We start from the raw sequence: 15,388 nt of genomic DNA, 5'->3' as shown, positions 1-15,388 counted from the left end.
ACTGCTTCTAGAATTTCTGAGCTCTTTTCTTTTTCGGGATTTTGTAGGTTTTTGTTTGGGAGTGATGTCTTTGGGCGATTCTGTTTGTTTCCTCCTGGAGTGCGTGGTGATAGAGGGCTGTCCGGTCGTTCTCCGGTGTCAACTTCCTCCTCTTGTTCTGATGCCGCGCGGTCATTGTTGGAGGGGTCGTCCGCCATGGTAGAGGGATGACTTCCAGGTCCCCGGCAACGGCGCCAATGTTCCGAGGGTTACCTGAAACGTGCAGCTCGGTCGTCTTTTAGAAAGGCCCGAGGTGGGGGAATTGATGACCCGAGCTTGATATGCTGAGTGGTTGGTGGTTGTACCTGCAATGACACTCCGATGCTTAAGTTAGCATGGGTCCAAGCAGATATTGAGTAGAATTAGAGTGTGAGTTATACCTGGGTGCTCCAGTGTATTTATAGTAGCTGGCCATGATCTTCCCTGGATAAGATATTCTTATCTTATCTTTATCTTTTGGGAGTTTTATCTCTATCTTTATGGAACCGCCTTTCCTAGGCCTTTTCGGCCTTTAGGTTTTGGGCTTCGTTCCTTTTGATGGGCCTTCTTAGCTTTGTTGTCCGAGGTCCGACCTCAGGCGTGGGCCTTGGGGCGAGGTCGGACCTTCTATGAACTTACCGAGTTGGGGAGCTCGGTCAGGGTATGAACACTACCCATTTTTGGCGTTGAACGCCAGCTTCTTGCCCTTTTCTGGCGTTAAACGCCAGTCTGGTGCCCATTTCTGGCGTTAAACGCCCAGAATGGTGCCAGACTAGGCGTTTAACGCCCATTCTGCTACCCTTACTGGCGTTTAAACACCAGCAAGTTCTCCTCCAGAGTGTGCTATTTTTCATTCTGTTTTTACTTTTTCAATTATTTTTGTGACTTCACATGATCATCAACCTACAGAAAACATGAAATAACAATGGAAAATAAATAGATAAAATTGGGTTGCCTCCCAACAAGCACTTTTTTAATGTCAGTAGCTTGATAGTGGGCTCTCATGGAGCCTCACAGATACTCAGAGCATGATTGGGGCCTTTCAACACCAAACTTAGAGTTTGGTTATGGCCTCTCCACACCAAACTTGGAGTTTGGTTGTGGCCTCCCAACACCAAACTTAGAGTTTGAATGTGGGAGTTTTGTTTGACTCTGTATTGAGAGAAGCTTTTCATGCTTCCTCTCCATGGTGGTAGAAGGAGAACATTGAGTCTTATAGTTTACAATGTCTGCAAGCCACGAAGCTTCCTGAATAACAAACAATTGCTCATCCAGAAAGGTTTCAGAGATCTTAGTAGGAGGGAGGGATGCTCCTGCTACTGGTTCTATCTGGGACAGGTGATCAGCTACTTGATTCTCTGTCCCCTTTCTGTCTCTTATTTCTATATCAAACTCTTGCAGAAGCAACACCCATCTTATGAGCCTGGGTTTTGAATCCTGCTTTGTGAGTAAATATTTAAGAGCAGCATGATCAGTGTATACAATCACTTTTGATCCTACTAAATAAGATCTGAACTTGTCAATGGCATAAACCACTGCAAGTAACTCATTTTCTGTGGTTGTGTAGTTCTTCTGTGCATCATTTAGAATACGGCTGCCATAATAAATGACATGTAGTTGCTTGTTGTGCCTCTGTCCCAATACTGCACCAATGGCATGGTCACTGGCATCATACATTAGTTCGAATGGCAGTGTCCAGTCTGGTGCAGAGATAACTGGTGCTGTGACCAGCTTAGCTTTCAGAAGGTCAAACGCATGCAGACACTCTGTATCAAAGATAAATGGCATGTCTGCAGCTAGCAGATTACTCAGAGGTTTTGCAATTTTTGAAAAATCCTTTATAAACCTTCTGTAGAATCCTGAATGCCCCAGAAAGCTTTTGATTGCCTTAACATTGGTAGGTGGTGGTAATTTTTCAATTACTTCAACTTTAGCTTGATCCACCTCTATTCCCTTGTTTGAAATTTTATGTACAAGGACAATCCCTTCAATCACCATAAAGTGACATTTTTCCCAGTTTAAAACTAGGTTGGTCTCTTGGCATCTTTTCAGAACAAGTGCTAGATGGTTAAGGCAGGAACTGAATGAGTCTCCAAATACTGAAAAGTCATCCATGAAGACTTCCAGAAATTTCTCTACCATATCTGAGAAGATAGAGAGCATGCACCTCTGAAAGGTTGCAGGTGCATTGCACAGACCAAAAGGCATCCTTCTGTAGGCAAATACTCCAGAAGGACATGTAAATGTTGTTTTCTCTTGGTCCTGAGGATCTACTGCAATTTGGTTGTAACCTGAATAGCCATCCAAAAAGCAATAATATTCATGACCTGCTAGTCTCTCTAGCATCTGGTCTATGAATGGTAAAGGAAAATGATCCTTCCTGGTGGCTGTATTGAGCCTTCTGTAGTCAATACACATACGCCACCCTGTAATTGTTCTTGTAGGAACCAGTTCATTCTTTTCATTATGAACCACTGTCATGCTTCCCTTTTTGGGGACAACGTGGACAGGGCTCACCCAGGGCTATCAGAAATAGGATAAATAATTCCAGCCTCTAGTAACTTAGTGACCTCTTTCTGCACCACCTCCTTCATGGCTGGATTTAGCCGCCTCTGTGGTTGAACCACTGGCTTAGCATCTTCCTCCAATAGGATCTTGTGCATGCATCTTGCTGGGTTGATCCCCTTAAGATCACCTATGGACCACCCAAGAGCTATCTTGTGTGTCCTTAGCACTTCAATTAATGCTTTCTCTTCCTGTGGATTTAAAGCACAGCTTATGATCACTGGAAAAATGTCACCCTCTCCCAGAAATGCATATTTCAGGGATAGTGGTAGTGGTTTGAGCTCGGGTTTAGGAGGCTTATTCTCTTCCTGAGGGATTTTTAGAGGTTCTTTTATTTCCTCCGATTCCTCAGGCTGAACATCTTTAAAGATGTCCTCTAGTTCTGATTCGAGACTTTCAGTCATATTGACCTCCTCCACCAAAGAGTCAATAATATCAGCGCTCATACAGTCATTTGGGGTATCTGGATGCTGCATAGCTTTGACAACATTCAACTTAAACTCATCCTTATTGACTCTTAGGGTCAATTCCCCTTTTTGGACGTTAATGAGGGTTCGTCCAGTTGCTAGGAAAGGTCTTCCTAGAATGAGAGTTGCACTCTTGTGCTCCTCCATTTCCAGCACTACAAAGTCAGTGGGAAAGGCAAATGGCCCAACCTTAACAATCATGTCCTCAATTACGCCTGATGGATATTTAATGAAGCCATCAGCAAGTTGGAGGCATATTCGGGTTGGTTTGACTTCTTCAGCCAAGCCAAGCTTTCTGATAGTGGATGCAGGTATTAGGTTGATACTTGCCCCAAGATCACATAGAGCTTTCTTGGTACAAGTACCCTCTAATGTGCATGGTATCATAAAGCTTCCAGGATCTTTAAGCTTCTCTGGTAAGCTATTTAAAATGACTGCACTGCATTCTTTAGTGAGAACAACTTTTTTAGTTTCTCTCAAATCCTTCTTATGACTTAAGATCTCTTTCATGAACTTAGCATAAGAGGGTATTTGCTCAAGTGCCTCTGCAAACGGAATCTTTATTTCAAGAGTCCTAAGATAGTCTGCAAAGCGGGCAAATTGTTTGTCTTGTTCCGCTTGGCGGAGTTTCTGAGGATAAGGCATCTTGGCTTTATACTCTTCAACCTTAGTTGCTGCAGGTTTATTTCCTACAGAAGTGGTTGGAGAAGCCTGCTTAAGGGGGTTGTTATCAGCACTTGCAAGTGTCTGACCCTTTTGTGGCGTTTGAACACCAGGATTGGGTGCTTTTTGGGCGTTTAACGCCAGATTGCAACCCTTTTCTGGTGTTTGAACGCCAGAATTGGCTACCCATTGGGCGTTTAACGCCACTTTCTTACCCTTTTCTGGCGTTTGAACGCCAGAATCATTCCTCTCAGGGCTCTTATTGTCCTCAGAGGGATTTTGGGTAGTTGGTTGGTCATCCTTTGTCAGTTGTTCCTTTCTTAGCTTTTTGTTGCTTTGAGTTGATACATTCAATGTCTTCCCACTCCTTAATTTAACAGCTTGGCATTCTTCTGTTATCTTTTGTCTGATTCAACTGTGATTCTATATTCTTGTTAGCAATTTTAGTTTCTTGGAGCATCTCTTTAAATTCTGCTAATTGTTTTGTCATAAGGAGTAATTGTTGATTAAGCTCAATAATCTGTTCTTGAGGATTAAGATCAGTAATTACTGCCCTGGCCTCTTCCTTTATGTAGGACTCACTGCTAGAGTGCAAATATTGATTTCTAGCAACAGTATCTATGAGTTCTTGAGCCTCTTCAATCGTCTTTCTCATGTGTATAGATCCACCAGCTGAGTGGTCTAAAGATATCTGAGCTTTTTCTGTAAGTCCATAGTAGACGATGTCTAACTGTACCCACTCTGAAAATATTTCAGAGGGGCATTTCCTTAGCATACCTCTGTACCTTTCCCAGGCATTATAAAGGGATTCATTATCCTCTTGTTTAAAGCCTTGGATGTCCAGCCTCAGCTGTGTCATCCTTTTTGGAGGGTAAAATTGATTCAGGAATTTGTCTGATAACTGTCTCCATGTTTTTATGCTTGCTGTGGGTTGGTTATTTAACCACCTCTTAGCTTGATATTTTAAAGCAAATGGAAACAGTAATAATCTGTAGACATCCTGATCCACTTCTTTATCACGTACTGTGTCAGTAATTTGTAAGAACTGTGCCAGAAACTCAGTAGGTTCTTCCTGTGGAAGACCGGAATACTGGCAATTTCGCTGCACCATGATAATGAGTTGAGGATTTAACTCAAAACTGCTTGCTTTGATGGGAGGTATACAGATGCTACTCCCATATGCAACTGTAATGGGGTTAGCATATGACCCCAGAGTCCTTCTGGACTGCTCAATTCCACTTAGGTCCATGATGGAGAAAGGAAGATGATGTGGATTGCAAGTAAATTATATTTTTATTTTTTTATTTTTTTATTTTATTTAATTAAAAGTGACCGAAAGTAATAAAATAAAATAAATAGAAAATAAAATAAAATTTCGAAAACTAAAAGAAAATAAAATCAAAGTAAATTGAAGACTAAATTAATTATTTAATTAATTAAAAAGATTTTGGAATTAGCAATTAAAAAGATATGATTGAAAATTATTTTGAAAAAGATATGATTGAAGAAATTAAAAAGATTTGATTTTTGAAAAAGATTTGAAAAGATCAATTTTTGAAATTAGAATTTTGACTTGACTAAAAAAGAGATATGATTTTGAAAATCTTTGACTAATTTAATGCAAAATTTCAAAAATTATGAGTAAAATAAGGAAAGGATATTTTTTTGATTTTTAAATTTTAATGAGGAAAGAAAAAACAACAAAACGACACTAAACTTAGAAATTTTAGATCAAAACAAAGAGAACAAACAAGAAAACTTTGAATGTCAAGATGAACACCAAGAACACTTTGAAGATCAAGATGAACACCAAGAACAATTTTTTTTAAATTTTTAAGTGAATACAAGCACAAAAGACACCAAACTTAAAAATTTTAGAAAATCAAACACAAATTTTCGAAAATTTAAAAGAAAACACAAAGATGACACCAAACTTAGAATTTTTAATGATCAAGAAACAACTAAGACTATGCAAATTCAAAAAATTAAAAAAAAAAGTAAAAGCATGCAATTGACACCAAACTTAAAATATGAAACTAAACTCAAATAAAAGACTCTAAACCAACAAAAATAAAATATTCCTAATCTAAGCAACAAGATAAACCGTCAGTTGTCCAAACTCGAACAGTCCCCGGCAACGGTGCCAAAAACTTGGTGCACGAAATCACAATCACACTTTTGTAATTCCGCACAACTAACCAGCAAGTGCACTGGGTCATCCAAGTAATACCTTACGTGAGTAAGGGTTGATTCGACGGAGATTGTCGACTTGAAGCAAGCTATGGTTATCTTGTAGCTCTTAGTCAGGATATCAATAATTCTCAGATTTAATTGTAAAAAGTAAAAGAACATGAAATAAATACTTGTTTTGCAGTAATGGAGAATAAGTTGAGGTTTTGGAGACGCTCTATCTTCTGAATCTCTGCTTTCCTACTGTCTTCTTCTTCATGCATGCAAGGCTCCTTCCATGGCAAGCTGTATGTTGGGTTTCACCGTTGTCAATGGCTACCTCCCGTCCTCTTAGTGAAAATGTTCAACGCACGCTGTCACCGCACGACTAATCATCTATCGGTTCTCGATCATGCTAGAATAGGATCCATTGATCCTTTTGCGTCTGTCACTACGCCCAACACTCGCGAGTTTGAAGCTCCTCATAGCCATTCAATCCCTGAATCCTACTCGGAATACCACAGACAAGGTTTAGACTTTTCGGATTCTCAAGAATGGTCGCCAATGGATTCTAGCTTATACCACGAAGATTCTAATTAAGGAATCCAAGAGATACACACTCAATCGAAGGTAGAACGGTGGTGGTTGTCAGGCACACGTTCATAGGTGAGAATGGTGATGAGTGTCACGAATCATCACATTCATCAGGTTGAAGAACAAGTGGTATCTTAGAATAGAAGCAAGCGTGATTGAATGAAAAACAGTAGTAATTGCATTAATTTATCAAGACACAGCCGAGCTCCTCACCCCCAACCATGGGGTTTAGAGACTCATGCCGTAGAAGATACAATATGAAATGTGTAAAGTGTCATGAGGTCCAGTTAGAATAGCAAAAAGTCCTATTTATAGTGAACTAGTGACCTAGGGTTTACAAGAATGAGTAAATGACGTAAAAATCCACTTCCGGGGTCCACTTGGTGTGTGCTTGGGTTGAGCATTGAAGCTTTCATGTGTAGAGACTTTTCCTGGAGTTAAACGCCAACTTTTGTGCCAGTTCCGGCGTTAAACGCCGGGAATTCTGAAGCTGATTTGGAACGCCGATTTGGGCCATCAATTCTTGGAGAAAGTATAGACTATTATATATTTCTGGAAAGCCCAGGATGTCTACTTTCCAACGCAATTTAGAGCGCACCAATTGGGCTTCTGTAGCTTCAGAAAATCCACTTCGAGTGCAGGGAGGTCAGAATCCAACAGCATATGCAGTCCTTTTTTAGCCTCTGAATCAAATTTTTGCTCAGGTCCCTCAATTTCAGCCAAAAAATACCTGAAATCATAGAAAAACACACAAACTCATAGTAAAGTCCAGAAATGTTATTTTTAATTAAAAACTAATAAAAATATAATAAAAACTAACTAAAACATACTAAAAATATACTAAAAACAATGCCAAAAAGCGTATAAATTATCCGCTCATCAGTGGTGAAAGGACAGCTACAAAGGTCCTTCAGAGCGGGTTTTACTGGCCAACTTTCTTCAAGGACGCAAGAGCATTTGTGAAGTGCTGTGATAGATGTGAAAAAGTCACGAATCTTCCTGCTAACCATGAGATGCCACAATAAGGGATTCTTGAGGTTGAGTTGTTTGATGTGTGGGGTATTGATTTCATGGGACCCTTCCTACCCTCACATTCAAACAACTATATTCTAGTGGCAGTCGACTATGTGTCCAAGTGGGTGAAAGCTGTGGCTCTACCCACCAATGATGCCAAGGTGGTAATGAGCTTTCTTTATAAATATATCTTTAGCCAGTTTGGTGTCCCAAGGACACTCATTAGTGATGGAGGAAGCCACTTCTGTAACAGACAACTGGACTCTCTTCTGTAGAGATATGGAGTCCGTTATAAAGTGGCAACCCCCTATCACCCTCAGACAAGTGGACAGGTTGAAGTTTCCGACAGGGAACTCAAGAGGATTCTAGAGAAGACCGTCAGTGTTTCAAGAAAGAACTGGTCTAGGAAGCTTGATGATGCTCTCTGGACATACCGAACAGCTTACAAGACTCCCATTGGCATGTCCCCTTATCAGTTGGCCTATGGCAAAGCCTGTCACTTGCTAGTTGAGCTGGAGCATAAAGCTTATTGGGCAATCATGTATCTGAATCTTGGTTCAGAAGCTACAGGAATTAAGCGAATGCTTCAGTTGAATGAGCTTGATGAATTCAGATATTCAGCCTATGAGAATTCCAAGTTCTATAAGGAGAGAACCAAGTTATTGCATGACAAGAAGATTGCCATCAGAATCTTTGAGCCAGGACAGAGAGTGCTTCTGTATAATTCAAGGCTCAAATTCTTTCCCAGGAAGCTAAAATCTCAGTGGTCAGGACTGTTTGTAGTAACCAGAGCTTCACCATATGGTCATGTGGAAATACAGGAAGAGAATTCTGACAGGAAATTTACAATGAAAGGCCAGAGGTTGAAGCACTATCTTGGAGGCGAGATCAATCGCCAGAGGTCTGATCATCTGCTGAATTAGCAGAACCGACCGTCAAGCTAGTGACGTTAAAGAAGCACTTGTCGGGAGGCAACCCGATAATTTCGAATCTTTAGCTATTTTTTGTAGTAGTGGTTTTCTTATTTATTTGATTTTTTATTGTGTTTTTACTGTTTTTCTTTCGTATTACGTGTGTTCTGATCATGCAGCTATTTTGGAACAGGAATCAAACACTCCGAAAAAAAAGGGGGCCAAAAGTTACGCTGGAGTTGTGCAAGAACTATGCATCACGCACCAGCTCACCCACGCGTACGCGTACTAGACGCGTACGCGTCACTCTGGTTCTCGGCAATCCACGCGAAAGCGTCCCTGACGCGTACGCGTGACCCTGGAAATCAGCGTAAATAGGTGTTTGGCCAGCGAGTTGTGATGGATTGGGGTTGGAATTTTGCTAGACGCACAATCTTCATTACGCGTACGCGTCCCTGACACGTGCACGTCATTTTCACTTTGCCCGCATCCACGCGTGCGCGTACCTGATGCGCACGCGTCATCTGTCTGTCTAGCCCTCATGCGCATCAGCTCGAGAGTTGTGCGTGCGCGGGGCTACCTTCGCGCGATTCGCACAAACCGAGAGCACGCGGACGCGTCCCACACGCTTATACGTCGCTTGGACTTTATGCGACCCATGCGTACGCCTGCTGTGCGCATACGCGTCGATTGCACCGCATAACTTACCCAGTGTGCCGCCCTATTTTCATTCTCTCTCCTCCCAACTCCTGATTCTCTCTCGTTCTTTTCCCCTTTTATTCTTCTTTTATCATACTAATTATTTTTATGTCCCTCTCTATTTTCAGTTCTTCTTTGCTTGAGGATAAGTAAACCTCTAAGTTTGGTGTTGACGCTTCGCTTATGGCTTCCCTGTTTAGCACCAAAAGGAGATGAATGTTCTTTATGGAGGAATGACTATTTCCTGTTACTTTGATTGCTTGCATGATCTTTAGTACTTATTTTTGTCTCATGTATTACTCACTAAGCTTGAATTCAAAAGAAAAAGAAGTGATGTATTGCATGAGAAATTGAGTTTAATTTTAAGAGAAGTCTCATTTATCCAAATGTGGTGGTATTTTCAGTGACTCTGAATGCATGACATGAACAGTGCATATTTGAATTTGAATCAAAAGATGTTGATGTATAAGGAACAGGAATTTAGAGAATTATTATGACTTTTTTAAAATAAACAAAGCAAAAGAAAAAAAAACTATAAAAGTAAGGTCCAAGGCTCTAAGCATCAATGACTAGGGAAGTAACTGAAACAGAACATGATTAAAAGCTCCAAGAGCTGTTTCCCTAGTCATATGCTTGTGGTGTAATTGTGTCAAGTAATCCTTGAAATAGAACACTAAGAGTCGAGATCAAATGCATTTAACAGAGCATGCCAAAGGCTTTGAGCACCACTGTCTGGGAGTAACTGAAAGAAAAAAAGATAAAAACTTAAAGAGAGTTTCCCAGTTAAGTGCTTGTGGTATTTCTGTGTCAAGTAACCCTTAAGACAAAACATTTAAAGTCACGGCTAGGCTCAAGGTGCAAAGCACCAAAGAGCAGAGAATTAAAATAAATTTTGCTGTGTTCAAGGATTAAACTAGAGTATAAAGATCAGAGAATTTATAATATTATCCGGATTCTAATTCCGAATGACAATGACATCCTTCTGATTTAAAGGAGAGTGAGATGCCAAAACTATCAGGATTGCAGTTGTAAACCCCACTATAAAAGGAGACATGAGCTTAATCGAACTCTCATTCTCATGCAAATTCACATCCTAAGCCTATATTAATTTGGTTGCTTGAGGACAAGCAATAATTCAAGTTTGGTGTTGTGATGCGTGAGCATCTTTCCTATCTTTTCCTAGTGAATTTGCATTTAAATTGTTGAGTTTAATCAAGAATTAATTATCTTTTAGCCACTATGGATGCTACTTTGAGTCTTGTTCAATTTTGTTTATTTTAGGTAGCATTTGGCTGAATTTGGAGCACAAGAATTAAAGGAGATGACTAGCGAGAAGCGACGCGTGCGCGCACCTGACGTATGCGCGTACCTGACACGTACGCGTGACACGCAAAGAAGACCATCGATGCGTATGCGTGGCTAACGCGTACGCGTGGCTGACGCGTACGTGTGACATGCGCCACATGCAGAAAATGCTGGAGGCGATTTCTGGGCCTTATTTTGGCACTCAAGTAAGGCGCAACTCTTTGCCAAGTTAAGCGCGGATCCAGTGAAGCCAAGTGGTCCCCACATTACAAGGCGCGGATTATTTAATTAATTCTGATTTAAATTCAAATTTTATTTTAAAAATAGGAAAATATATTATTTTAATTTTGGAAAATAGATTTTACATTAATTAGGATTATATATAAAAAGAAGAAACTTTTCTTCTGAGGATTATTCCACCTCACCCTAATTTACAGTTTACCATAATCCTAGTTTTCACTCTTTTCCATGAGAAACTAAACCTCCACTGTTAAGGTTTGGAGCTCTGTCTATTGTATGAATTGATACTACTATTTTTCTATTTTAATTCATGTTTTGATTTATATTTCAAGAATTGTTTTCGTTCTTTATCTTATGAATTTGGGTGGAACGGAAGTGTTCATATCTTGGGTCGAGTTGTCCGACCCGGGATGTCCTATAGACGAAGCGACCGACCTCTTCAGGTTAGGACAATCTGACCTCTTCTCAAAGAGCTCGGCCAAGTCACGAGAAAGCCCAAACAAAGGGCCCAAATAGAGAAACACGCCCCAGATCCTAAGGCAGCCCAAGCCTACAAGAGAAGGGTGGTTCCCTTGAAGATAAGATGACCTCACTTGAAGATAAGATAAAGATAAGATAAGATAACTAACTTATCTTACCCATATGAGGCCACATCTCACCATTATAAATACACTGGAGCACCCAGGTATAACTCATACTCTAATTCTACTCCATACCTGCTTAATACCCTTGCTAACTTAAGCATCGGAGTCCCTTGCAGGTACCCCCCACCCTCCGGGGACGAAGGATCAGCAACACTTTCAGTCCCACAAGTCGGACACACCAGCTCCGGCCGCTATACACCTGCCGGACACGTCGGCTCCGACCAACACAGAAGATCTCGACCGAGATCGACCTATAGTTTCAGGTAACCCTCGGAACATTGGCGCCGTTGCCGGGGAACCATAAAGTCATCCCAACACCATGGCAGACGACCATGACAATGACCATGACTCAGGTTTGGAAGATAGAACGCCGCAGAAAAACATGGATGCTACACTCAAAAATACTCCGGAGCCTAATGGGGACAAAAATTCATGAAACCCAGGAGTGATAGAGGCGCTTCAGGATCGATTAAAACAACTTGAGAAAGAGGCTCAACATCAACGCAAAAAAGAAAAAGATCTACACCGAGAGATCAGGCGACACCGAGAGTTAGAAGATAAGCTCCTAAAACTCGAAGCCGATCTCAAAACCAAAGCTACTCGATCCACTCCAGAGGACAGCTCTCACAAGGAGCAAGATCCATTCACCAGGGAAATTATGAAGACCAAAATTCCAAAGGACTTCAAACTTCCGGATATGACCCTGTACGACGGCACCTCGGACCCCAACCATCATCTCAGCAACTTCAGAAGTAGGATGTACCTCACTGACGCCTCAGATGCAGTTCGCTGCAAAGCCTTTCCAACAACTCTTACCAAGACAGCCATTAGATGGTTCGACAACCTACCTCCAAAATCCGTCTCGAGTTTTGACGACCTGGCCAAAAAGTTCCTGGCCAGATTTTCCATACAAAAGGACAAAGCCAAACATGCACCCAGCCTACTAGGAATCAAGCAAGGAGATCAGGAGAGTCTTCGTAACTACATGGAAAGATTCAACAAAACATGCATGGACATACAAAGTCTACCAACAGAAGCTGCCATCATGGGCCTCAGAAACGGCCTACGAGAAGGACCATTTAGCCAATCTATATCAAAGAAGTCCCCAGCATCCCTAGACGAAGTACAAGAACGGGCGCAGAAGTACATTAACATGGAGGAGAATTCTCGACTTGGGGAAGCCTTGAGGTTCGGTTCTGCCTACCGAGATAAAGATAAAGAATCCAAGAAGAAGGAAGATCACTCTGGGGAGAAAATAAAAAAATATCATAACTACACCCCTCTTAGGGTATCCTTGGTAGACGTTTACAAAGAAGTCTGCCATACGGAAAAATACCCACAGCTCGGCCACTCAAAGGCAAAAGGGGAGGAGGAAATCAGAACGAATACTGTGAGTATCACCGAGTCCGAGGACATTCCACCAACGAATGCTTTGACTTGAAAAATGTCATAGAGAAATTAGTAAGGGAAGAAAAACTAGATCGGTTCCTGGCCAATCGGGACGAAGAACCAAGAAAAAGAAGAAGGGATGAAGATGTCGGACGATCTGAACGATCACCCCGCACACCGAAAAGACACGTCCACATGATACACAGCGGATTTGCTGGAGGAGGAATCTCCAAATCATCCCGCAAGCGACACCTCTAAGAAGTATACCATGTCGAAGGCAAGAAAGGGGTGCCGGACATCCCAGCAATCACGTTTACCAAAGAAGATGCATCCGAAATCATCTCAGGACACGACGACCCATGGTCATTACAATCATATTGGCAAACGCCAACTTCCACCGTACATTAATTGACCAAGGAAGCTCCGCCGACATCTTATTCAAAACTTCCTTCGACAAGCTCGGCTTAGAAGAAAAAGAGCTAAGAGCATACCCAAACAGCCTGTTCGGACTTGGGGATACCCCAGTACAGCCACTGGGATACGTATCGTTACATACAACCTTCGGAAAGGGGAACCAATCCAGAACACTTAAGATAGACTATATCGTGGTCGACGTAAGCTCAGCCTATAATGCCTTAATAGGTCGGACAACGTTAAATCAACTCGGAGCAATAGTTTCAACTCCACATCTATGTATGAAATTCCCAACTGTAGAAGGGATAGCTACAATAAAAGCAGATCAAAAGATGGCGCGTCGCTATTATAACGAAAGTCTGAACCTCCGAGGCGAAGGAGGAGAGTTCCACACAATCGAACTCGGCAGAGATCAGAGACGAGAAGAACTCTGCCCACGACCCGAAGGAGAAATAGAAAGAGTCCAGATTGGAGATACCTCGGATAAAACAACTAATATTGGCACGATCCTGAAAGGAGATGCCAAGGAATCACTAATACGGTTCCTACGAGATAATGTTGATCTCTTCGCATGGAAAGCTGCCGATACGCCAGGCATAGATCTCGAACTAATGAGCCACAAGTTGGCAGTCTACCTGGGATCCCGGCCGGTACAAGAAAGACGAAGAAAACTCGGGCCAGAACGGTCTCAGGCTGTAGAAGAACAAGTACAAGCACTACTAGAGGCAGGGTTCATAAGAGAAGTTAAATACCCACTATGGCTAGCAAACGTCATCTTGGTGAAAAAGTCAAATGGGAAGTGACGAATGTGCACCGGCTACACCGACCTCAACAAAGCTTGCCCAAAAAACCTTATCCTCTCCCAAGCATCGATGCTCTAGTAGATGCCTCATCAGGATATAAGTATCTCTCGTTCATGGACGCATACTCAGGCTACAACCAGATTCCAATGTATCCACCGGATCAAGAAAAAACCTTGTTTCTCACATCAAAATCAAATTATTACTACATCGTAATGCCTTTCAGCCTTAAGAACGCGGGAGCCACTTATCAAAGGCTAATGAATAAAGTCTTCTCAGACCACATCGGAAAAATCATAGAGGTTTATGTGGATGACATGTTGATAAAGACATAAAGTGAAGAAACATTACTAATCGACTTGGTTCAAGTGTTCGACACCATACGGAAGCACGACATGCGACTCAACCCGGCTAAATGCACCTTCGCAGTGGAAGCAGGTAAATTCTTGGGCTTTATGCTCACACAATGAGGAATCGAGGCAAATCCAGATAAATGCCAGGCCATACTCAACATGAAAAACCTGACCTGCGTCAAAGAAGTACAACAACTCAATGGGAGATTGGCGGCCTTGTCCAGATTCCTAGCAGGGTCAGCAATAAGATCCCTCCCCTTCTACGCTACCTTAAGGAAGGGAAAGAACTTCAAGTGGACAACGGAATGTGAACAAGCCTTCCGAGACTTAAAAGAATTCTTGGGACAACCCCCCATCCTATCTCGACCACAAGAGGGAGAACCACTTATACTGTACCTCGCAGTAGGAAGTCAGGCAATAGCCTCAGCACTAATTAGAGAAGATGAAGGGGGACAACCACCCGTCTACTTTATTAGTAAAGCACTACAGGGGTCAGAGCTGAACTACCAGAAAATAGAGAAGTTTGCCTACGCTCTGGTACTCGCATCCCGATGACTTCGCCCATACTTCCAAGCGCACACCATTAAAGTTTGGACCAACTAGCCCATAAAAGGGATATTGCAGAAAACAGATCTAGCAGGAAGAATCCTACAGTGGGCAATCGAGTTGTCCGAGTTTGACCTCTAATACGAGGTGTGGACAGCCATCAAATCACAATACCTAGCCGACTTCATTGCAAAATTCACAGACACCACGGAAATCCCCAGAGTGGAACATATACGTGGACGGTTCCTCGAATAAAACTGGAAGTGGTGCAGGTGTGATAATCGAAAGCAACCAAGGAACCCAACTTGAGCTTTCCCTGAAATTCGGATTTCCGGCCTCAAACAACCAAGCGGATTATGAAGCGTTATTAGCTGGTTAGGGAAGTTGGAGCTCAGAAACTCAACATCTACAATGACTCACAAGTTGTTACCTCGCAAATAACGGGAAGCTACCAAGCCAAAGATCCTACCATGAAAAAATATTTGGATAAAACCAAAGAACAGCTCAGACAACTCGGAGAATATAGGATCTGCCACATACCCCGCGAGCAAAATGCCCAAGCTGAGGCACTCTCAAAACTAGCCAGCACCAAACCAG

At 42.0% G+C, this 15,388-nt stretch overlaps 1 protein-coding gene across 1 annotated transcript; it reads left to right on the top strand.

Moving 5' to 3' along the window:
• Positions 1 to 7,718: 7,718 nt before the first annotated feature.
• LOC110280491 (uncharacterized) lies at positions 7,719 to 8,413 on the top strand. The gene is made up of 3 exons (XM_021141555.1): positions 7,719 to 7,736; positions 7,811 to 8,200; positions 8,312 to 8,413. The coding sequence occupies exons 1-3, from the start codon at positions 7,719 to 7,721 to the stop codon at positions 8,411 to 8,413; spliced, it is 510 nt and encodes a 169-aa protein (XP_020997214.1).
• Positions 8,414 to 15,388: the final 6,975 nt, after the last annotated feature.

This window comes from Arachis duranensis, chromosome 4, assembly GCF_000817695.3.
Source record: "Arachis duranensis cultivar V14167 chromosome 4, aradu.V14167.gnm2.J7QH, whole genome shotgun sequence".
NCBI classification, from domain to species: Eukaryota; Viridiplantae; Streptophyta; class Magnoliopsida; order Fabales; family Fabaceae; genus Arachis; species Arachis duranensis.
The sequence above is the reverse complement of the archived record's forward strand: the minus strand, read 5'-3'. Positions and strand labels throughout refer to the sequence as shown.

What these genes read in the sequence shown, in the direction of transcription:
- LOC110280491 (XM_021141555.1), top strand. An exon ending in TCTTTGAGCCAGGACAGAGA is followed by an intron (nt 8,201 to 8,311) that starts GTGCTTCTGTAT and finishes GTGGAAATACAG; the next exon opens with GAAGAGAATTCTGACAGGAA.